A 9,396-nucleotide genomic window follows, 5' to 3' on the forward strand; every position below is an offset into this window, starting at 1 on the left:
CATCAATTATGTCTGGTCAAACTGATTCATGATATGGGTTCCAAGAACCTATGGAGGGCCTTTTGTAAGATCTTAGTGTATTCACAGAAATGTTCAGAGCATAAAATGAGTAAGTTCCTGGAACAGGCTTAAATCAGTGAAGGAAGCTCCTTCTCTGCCACCCACACAGCCTCACCCCTATACACCTCACTTATCCCCTGCCCTGCTGTGACAGTTGCCTATCCCTCTACCTGAAACAGTCTCAATCAGGGACTCTCCCCAAGTCCCAGGGACTCACTCCTAAATGAGGCTCAGAGATGTGTTAAGCTCCCTCCTGGGATGGATTTCAGTTTCTCTTTTGTTCTCCATAGAGCTGTGGCCCCACCCACACCTGTGAGATCACCTGTGAGATCACTTGTGAGATCCCCTGAATCTGCGGCTGGCCCCGCCCACTCATACCTTTTTGAAATCGAAATTTCCACTTGCTTTTTCACTTTACACACATCATCCAGGATTGCTCGTTTAGCTTGGTTAAAAAGCCAAGCCATGCAGCCAGGGAAGCAACTGCGATTTCGCGATGGCTGTGGCCAGGTGCCTGGTGCTGGTGCTGGCCGCTGCTGGGCTGAGCTTGGCCAGAGCAAGCCCTGTTCCCACTTCCACGCCCACCTCAGCTGGAAGGGCTTGCAACATCGGCAAGTTCAAATCTCTGCCGCCGACAGAGTGGAAGGCCTTCAAGAAAGCCAAGGATGCTTTGGTGAGTAATTATTGTTTGTTTGTTTGTTTTAACTTCGATTGAAGTATAATTGACTTACAACATTATAATAGTTTGAGGTGTATGACATAATGATTTGATACTTGTATGTATTGCTAAATAACCACCACAATATCTAGAAAACATCTGTCAGAATAGTTTCCTTGAGATGAGAACTTTTTTTTTTTTGGCCTTGCAGTTAACTTTCTTGTTAAATTTCCTTACTAATTCTAATAGTTTGTCATAGATTCTTTTAGTTTTTCTCCACATATAGACATATCAAATGCAAGTGAAAATTTTATTTTTCCTTTCCATTCTTTATACCTCTTATTTATCTTGCCTTATTCAACTAGAACCTCAAGGCATATTAAATAGAAGTGATAATAGTGAACATCTTTTGTTTCTAAACTCAGGGAGAGAAGTATTATTTCACTATTCATTGATCTATCTATGAACATCTAGGTTGCTTCCACGCCTTGGCTATTATAAGTAATGCTGCAATGAACACAGGGGTGCATATATTTCAAATTAGGGTTTTTGTTTTCTTTGGATAAAGATGCAGAAGTAGAATTGCTGAGTCAAAAGGTAGTTCTATTTTTAATTTTTTGAGAAATCATTCGTTTTCCATAGCAGCTGCACTAACTTACAATATCATCAACAGTGCGTGATGGTTCCCTTTTCTCCACATCCTTGCCGGCACTTGTTATTTGTTGATCATTTGATGCTAGCTACTCTGACGTTGAATATCTTTTCATATGTCTGTCGGCAATCTGTATGTCCTCTTTGGAGAACTGTCTATTCAGGTCCTCTGTCCATTTTTTAATTGGATTGTTTTGGTGTTTTTTGTTTTTGCTTTTGTTTTGTTTTGGTGTTAAGTTGCATGAGTTCTCTATATGTTTTGGATATTAACCTTTTATTGGATGTGTCATTTGCAAATATTTTCTCCCATTTAGTAGGTTGTCTTTTCATTTTATCGATGGTTTCTTTTACTGTGCAAAACTTTTTAGTCTGATGTAACTCCATTTGTTTATTTTTTCTTTTGCTGCCCTTGCGCAAGGAGATATATCTGAAAAGATATTGCCAACACCAGTGTCAAAGAGTTTACTGCCTATGTTTTCTTCTAGGATTTTCATGGTTTCAGGTCTTACATTCAAGTGTTTAATCCATGTTGAGTATATTTTTGTATATGGTATAAAAAAGTAGTCTGATTTCATTTTTTTTTCGCATTGTCCAGTTTTCCCAATATCACTTATTGAAGAGACTGTCTTCACCGCAGCTTATATCTTTGCTTCTTTTGTCATAAATGTATTGACCATACAAGTAAGGATTTATTCCTGGGCTCTCTATTCTATTCCATTGATCTATATATTGGTTTTTATGCCGGTATATACTAATTCGATTACTGTGGTTTTGTTGTATAGTTTGAAATTGTGAAGCATGATATCTCCAGCTTTGTTCTTACTCAAGGTTTCTTTGGCTGTTTGGGGTCTTTTGTGATTCCATATAAGTTTTAGGTTTAGTTGTTCTAGTTCTGTGAAGAATGCCATTGGTATTTTAATACGGATTGCAAGAATCTGTATATTGCTTTAGGTAGAAAAAACATTTAACAATATTAATCCTTCCAATCCATGAGCATGGCATAGCCTTCTATTTGTATCCTCTTCAGTTTATTTCTTTGATGTCTTTTAATTTTCTGAGTATAGGTTTCTCACCTCTTTGGTTAAATTTATTCCTAGGTATTTTATGCTTTTTGATAACATTGTAAATGGGATTATTAATTACTCCTTCTGGTCATTTGTTATTGATGTATAGAAATACAACAGAGTTTTGCATATTAATTCTGTGTCCCGCAACTTAACTGTATTCATTTATTAGTACTAATAGTTTTTTGGTGAATTCTTTAGGTTTTTCTGTATATAGTATCATGTCATCTGCAAATAATGAGAGTTTTACTTCTTCTATTCCATCGTGGAAGCCTTTTCTTTCTCTTGTCTGATTGCTGTGGCTAGGACATCCAATACTATGTCGAATAGAAGTGGTGATAGCGGGCATCCTTATCTTGTTCCTGATGGTAGAGGAGAAGCTTTCAGCTCTTCACTATTGAGTATTTTAGCTGTGGGGTTAGCATATATAGCCTTTATTATGTTGAGATATGTTTCTTCTACACCCACTTTGTTGAGAGTTTTTAAACTCTTATTATCATTAAAGGATATTAAATGTTGTCAAATGCTTTTTCTCCACCTATTGAGATGATCCTATGGTTTTTATCCTTTCTTTTGTTAATACAATGTATCCATTTACAAATGTCGAACCATCTTCGTATCCCTGGGATAAATCCCACTTGGTCATGGTATATGATCCTTTTAATGTATTGCTGTATCCAGTTTACTAATATTTTGTTGAGAATTTTTTGCATCTATGTTCACCAAGAATATTGGCCTATAATTTTATTTTTGTAATGTCCTTGTCTGGGTTTGATATCAGGGCAAAGCTGGCCTCATAGAATGAGTTTGGAAGCATTTCTTCTTCTTCAATTGTTTGAAACAGCTTAAATATTTGGTGAAATTCAACTCTGAAACCATCTGGTCCTAGACTTTTATTTGTTGAGAGTTTATTTTTATTATTATTATTACCACTTTAATTTCATTGCTAGTAATCGGTCTTGTAGATTTTCTTTTTCTTCATGGTTCAGTCTTAGAAGGTTATATACTTCTAGAAATTTATCCGTTTATCTAGATTGGCAAATTTGTTGGCATATAATTATTTATAGTATTCTTTAATGGCTCTTTGTATTTCTATTGTCTGTTATAACTTCTTTTATTGATTTCAGCTCTCTCTCTCTCTTTTTTTGGATGAATTTGGCTAAAGGCTTATCAATCCTACTTATCTTTTCAATGAACCAGCTCTTAGTTTCATTACTCTTTGCTGTTGTGTTTTTAATTTCTACTTTGTTTATTTTCTTTCTAATCTTAATTATTTCCTTCCTTCTGTTTACTGTGGGTTTTGCTTGTTCTTCTTTTTCTAGTTCATTTAGGTATAAGGTTAGGTTGCTTGTTTGGGGTTTTTCTTGTTTCTTGAGGTGAGCCCATATAGATATGAACTTCTCTCTCAGAACTGTTTTTGCTGCATACTGAAAATTTTGAAAAGTTGTGTTTCCATTTTTATTTGTCTCAAGGTAGTTTTTTATTTTCTGATTTCCTCTTTGATAGCTTCTCGGCCTTTTGGCTAAAATCAAGTGATTTCCTCTTTATCCATTGGTTGTGTAGGAGAATGTAGTTTAATCTCCACATATTTGTATTTTTTCCAATTATCTTCCTGTCGTTGATTTCTAGTTTCATGCCAGTGTGGCCGGAAAAGATGCTTGATATCATTTCAATTTTCTTGAGCTTATTGAGGCTTGTTTAGTGGCCTAATATGTGATCTATCCTGGAGAATGTTTCATGTGCACTTGGAAAAAAAATATGCATTCTGCAGCTTCTGGATTAAATGGTGTATAAATACCTGTTAAATAGCTCTGCTCTAATGTGATATTTAAGGCCATTATTTCCTTATAAATTTTCTATCTGGATGATCTGTCTATTAATGTGATTTTCTCCATCTATGTCCATTGCATATTTGCTTTATGTATCTAGGTGCTCCTATCTTGAGTGTGCAGATTTTTATGATTGTTATATCCTCTTCTTGAATTGACATAATTCATGGTATTTATCAAATATTTGACTTTACCTATGAGATATTTTTATTTTCTTGTATTTTCTTATTCCTGGTTATGGCCTTTCCTTTTCTGCTTAAAGAAAAGTCCTTAACATTTCTTGAAAATCTGGTTTAATGGTGATGAAATCTTTTAGTTTTTGTTTGTCCAGGAAACTCTATCTCTCTTTCAATTCTGAATGATAACCTTGCCAGGTAAGTTATTCTAAGTTGTAGGTTCTCTTCTCTCAGCATTCTAAAGATGTCCTGCCACTTTCTCTGGCCTATAAAATTGCTGCTGAGGAATCCGTTGATAGCCGTATGGCATTTCTTTTGTGTGTAAGTAGTTGTCTTCCTCTTGCTGGCTTCAAAATTGTCTATTTATCTTTACCTTTGCCATTTTAATTACAATATGTCTTGGTGTGGGTCTAAGTGGGTTCCTCTCATTTAGAACTCCTTCTGCTTCCTGGACTTGGATGTCTGTTTCTTTTACCAGGCCAAGAAATTTTTTAGCTATTACTTCTTCAAATAAAATTGCTGTTTTTTTCTCCCTTTCTTCTCCTTTTGGTATCCTGATAATGCCAATGTTTTTGGCTTTTATGCTGTCTCAGAGGTCTCTTAAACTATCCTCGGTGGTTTTTTAATTATTTATTTTATTTTTTTTTTCTCTTTGCTCTTTCCATTGGTTGATTTCCACTAGTCTTGTCTTCCAGGTCACTGATCCATTCTTCTGCATTAGCTAATTTGACATTGATTCCTTTTAGTGTATTTTTCTTTTTGGTTACTATATTCTTCAGCTCTGCTTGGTTCTTTATTATACTTTTTAACTTTGTTGAAGTTCTCCCTAAGTTCTTCTAGTCCACTCTCAAGTTTGGTGAGTATCCTTATGACTGTTTCTTTCAGTTCTTTATCAGGCAAATTACTTATCTCCATTTCCTTACATTATTTTCCTGGGGATTTTTCTTATTCCTTCATTTGAGATTCTTCTTGTTCCTTCATTTGAGATTCTTCTTGTTCCTTCATTTGAGATTCTTCTTGTTCCTTCTTCTGTCTTTTCATTTTGTTTGACTTTCCATGCTTATATGAATTAGACAAAATAGCTGTCTTTCCCAGTCTTGAAAAAATGGCCTTGTGTAGAAGCTACCTCTGCATAGGCTGTCTGTGCCTTGTGATTTTGGTAGGCCAGTTGGAGACAAGCCGGTGGCTATGGTATACAGGGCACTAACCTACTGAGCTGGAGCTGTTCTAGATGGGAGGCAAGATATGTGTAGTAATGCCCTGTTGATCCTGCTTGCTCTCCTTGTTCAGAGCCAAAATGGGGTCCAGGTAGTGCGAATGGGAACATGTTGCAGCAACCTTGTAGGTAGGCCAGATCACCCAAATGAAGCTCCTGCCTGTCCTATCAAGGTGGAGAGCGACATAAACAATGGCGCTCACCGGCACCTCCAATCCCACAGAGTTCCCACAGCTTTCGAGCTCCCACAGTTTTCCGGCCTTCTCTGTTTGGTCTCTTTCTGTCATTTGTTGTTCAGAAGCTGTTCATTTAGCCCTCAAGAGTAATTCTCTCTATATATGCGTATATTTCAGTGTGTTTCTGGGACGGGGAGGGTTAGACATCCTCCTTTTCTGCCACCATCTTGGATCTGTGAGCACCTGTTGTAGACTAACCCCTACCCTTCCTGTCTGGCCAAGCTGCTACTCTGTTACTGTGGGCTAACTTCTATCCTCCTGTTATGGGATAGCTTCAAGCTTTTCTTTCTTTTTTTTCCCCTTCTTTAATTCCTGCCCCCCACTTCCACCCCTGACCTATGGATGTTGCTTTCTCCCCTTAAGAACTGGATCTCTGAAGGCAGAGCATCTCTTCTCAGGCGCTCACGGCACCCCCCGGGGCCTGGCGCACTGGGGTATGGTATATGGCTCTATCTGGGGCGGAGACTCAGGACCTTCTGTGTGTAAAGCGGACGTGCTCACCACTACACTATGGAGCCACCTCTTAGCTTCCAGCTTTTCAGCTGCAGTTAATCCCTATCCTTTATGCTGTGTATTAAAGTCAAGCTCTCCTGTTAGACCTTCATCCTTGATCCTATGGGCTAGCTTCATACTGTGGGTTAACCTCTGCTCTTGATCTCTAGGAAAATTCACTGAAAAATCAGAGCTGCAGCTTCTCACTCTTCCCCAGAAACTGGAAACTGACAGAGCTGCAAGTGAGTTGGAACTGAGGTCACCCCTTACCCTTGCTTGGCCCTTCTCCCTGTCTCTTTAAGTGGCCCCTCACCTCCTTTATCTCACCTGTCTTTCCTTTCTCTCTGGTCTCTTCTCACCGTCCTGTGTCCTTGTCCCTCTTCGAGTGCTCCTTTGACCCTGTCCCTGCCATGGGTCCCTTTTATCGTCTTTCTGCCTGTCCCTCTCACCTCCACTCTTACCTAGTTCCTTCTCATTTCTCTCTTCTTTTCCCTCCTTGGTCTGTCCCCCACCTGTGCCCCTTCCCCACCCAGCTTGTCACTGTCCACTCTCAGTAGTGATGACCACTTCCCCTCTCAACTGACCACTGACTCTCACCTATGTCCCTCATCATCTTTCTTCCACTGATCTTTTCCTAGCATATATTCCTCCTTCACCTACGCTTCTCACTTATTCATCTAACTCCCTCTCTCACCTGTCTCCCTAACCTGTTTTTTTCTCAACCGTCCTTATACCCTGCCTCTCAAACCTCTGTGACCCCCCCATGAATCATCTTTCACTTGTCCCCATTTCACTTTTTTACCCGTCCCCTCACCTGTTTCCTCCCTTATTTTTCTTCCTCACCTGTATCCTCTTCATCTGCACCCTTCCTTGTATGTTCCCCATTACGTGACCCATTCCCGCCCTCCTTCCTTGTATTCCCTACCTATCCCCACTAACTAGGCCTTCTTGCCTATCTTTCTTCACCTTTCTACCTCACTTGCCTCTTCACCTGTTCTTTCTCATTTCTCCTCAGGTATGGGAGCGCCCCATGGCTTTGGAGGCTGAACTGGCCCTGACACTAAAGGTCTTGGAGACCAAGGCTGACTCATCCCTAGGGGACATCCTGGACCAGCCCCTTCATACACTGAGCCACATCCACTCTGAACTCCAGGCTTGTGTGAGTGCTCGGGGCACCAGGCCATGTCTGTGGGCTCTGAGCATATGAGACCTCACCCCTCTGTCCTAGGCCCTGCCTCACATACCACCCTCCTCTGCCCACAGATCTCATCTCAGACCACAGCAGGTCCCAGGCCCCATGGCCACCTCCACCGCTGGTTGCACCGTCTCCGGAAGGCCCAAAAGAAGGTGAGTTACCATGAGAAGGATGAATGTCTGGGCTCTGGGTAAGGGAAAAGGCTGATGCCCGAGCAATGGGAAACTGCATTCTGATCTCTCTCACAGGTTTCTCAAAACTGCCTCGAATCTACTGTCACATTCAACCTCTTCCGCCTCCTTACAAGGGACCTGAAGTGTGTCATCAGTGAAGATCTGTGTGTCTGAAAACCTAGACCCACCCTCAGCTCATCTGGGATCCCAGACCTTATTTATGCACTAAGTCCCACCCCTGCCTTAAATTATTTCCTCTCACCCCTTATTTATGGAGCTGCAGCCCTGACTCGGGACTAAACGAAATATTTATTTTTCTACTTTTATATAATGTGTTCCAATAAACATTAAGGAATTGGAATCTTCTGTGATTAGTAAATCCTTGAGTGTGTGTATGTCTGTGACTGAGCGTGAATGTCTGTGTGGTGCAGGCAAAATTTGTGACTGGTTGTATGTATTTGAGTGTTCCTGACTTCTATGACTGTATATGTATGTGTATCCGAGTGAGTGTCTCCCTGAACCTGAATCTAACTGAAGGTGTATAATGCATATTCATGCCCACGTGTGTGCAAATGTGTGTGTATATATGCACATGTTTATATGTCTCTCTGTCTCCCCCTGCCTGTGAACTGCATAGCTCACAAGAAGCTTTTCCATGTATACCTAGGACGGATGAAGGTCTATATCAATCAGGATGCTTTATCTCATAATAAGTATCAGAAACCAAACTTACATTAAGTAGAACAAATATGAGTTTATCACACATTAAAAAAAGTCATTCATTCATTCATTCATTCAATAATATCATTGGGGAACTGGGTTCTATTTCTGCTGACTGATTCTCACTCTGGCTACCTCATGGTCTCAAGAAGGCAGCTACAGCTACAGCTGTCACACGCAGACAATATCCTCCAAGTCATAACAAATCACCCCCAAACTTAATGGAGTAAAACAACAACCATTCTATTGTGCTCACAGATTCTGTCGGTCATGAATTTGGACAAGACTTATTGTGGATAGTTTGTCTCTGGTCCACAACGTTTAGGCCTTCAATTCTTCCTCAGTTCTTAGAAGCAAGGAAAACCTTTCAAAGAAGGGTTGCTTGTCTCATTGGCTAGAATTTAGTCTCATGCCCAAGTCTAACCTAATCACTGGTAAGGAAGATATAATTGCAAAGATAGGGTTAGACTAATCAAACTCCAACTCTGAGGCTAGGGAAGGTGTTTTCCAGGGAGAGTGAATACCTGAATAAATGTAGAGCTCTACAATCAGAGAAAAGTGGGAAATGGACCTAAGGAGCAGCCTAAAATGGCACGTGGAGGTTCCAAGTTTGTAAATGTCTTGCAGGACTGATATCCAGTGGGTCCCCAATAGTAGCACTGTTTCTGTTGTTAAAATATTGAAATACTTTCGTACCAGTTGGCAAATAGCTATTTCCCCAAGATCCCCCTAAGGAAACTCACCCTGCCCATGCTGTCCCAGCCCTCCCCCTGAATCCTCTAGACCTCCCTAAAATTCAGAAATGAAAGAATTAGTACCTGAAACAGATGGGGCAGGAGGGAGGGGTACCTTTCAGGATAAGCTCCAATGTGCAGCCAGCGTGCATTCCAATTCTAACAATGCCAGTTGTTAAACAACTTGCTGGC

General features: G+C 40.1%; 1 protein-coding gene across 1 annotated transcript; it reads left to right on the forward strand.

Annotated features, from left to right (window-relative positions):
- Positions 1 to 544: 544 nt before the first annotated feature.
- On the forward strand, positions 545 to 8,111 carry LOC107521777 (interferon lambda-1-like). Its single transcript, XM_016166772.1, has 5 exons — positions 545 to 733; positions 6,553 to 6,624; positions 7,398 to 7,541; positions 7,646 to 7,729; positions 7,826 to 8,111. The coding sequence occupies exons 1-5, from the start codon at positions 557 to 559 to the stop codon at positions 7,922 to 7,924; spliced, it is 576 nt and encodes a 191-aa protein (XP_016022258.1). The 5' UTR covers positions 545 to 556; the 3' UTR covers positions 7,925 to 8,111.
- Positions 8,112 to 9,396: the final 1,285 nt, after the last annotated feature.

This window comes from Rousettus aegyptiacus, unplaced genomic scaffold (assembly GCF_014176215.1).
Source record: "Rousettus aegyptiacus isolate mRouAeg1 unplaced genomic scaffold, mRouAeg1.p scaffold_m13_p_14, whole genome shotgun sequence".
Lineage (NCBI taxonomy): Eukaryota > Metazoa > Chordata > Mammalia > Chiroptera > Pteropodidae > Rousettus > Rousettus aegyptiacus.

Excerpts from the sequence above, each read along its gene's own strand:
- LOC107521777 (XM_016166772.1), top strand. The coding sequence starts at position 557 with ATGGCTGTGGCCAGGTGCCTGGTGCTGGTGCTGGCCGCTGCTGGGCTG. Across the intron at positions 6,625-7,397 it reads GGAAACTGACAGAGCTGCAA|GTATGGGAGCGCCCCATGGC; the intron begins GTGAGTTGGAAC and ends ATTTCTCCTCAG. Across the intron at positions 7,730-7,825 it reads TCCGGAAGGCCCAAAAGAAG|GTTTCTCAAAACTGCCTCGA; the intron begins GTGAGTTACCAT and ends TCTCTCTCACAG.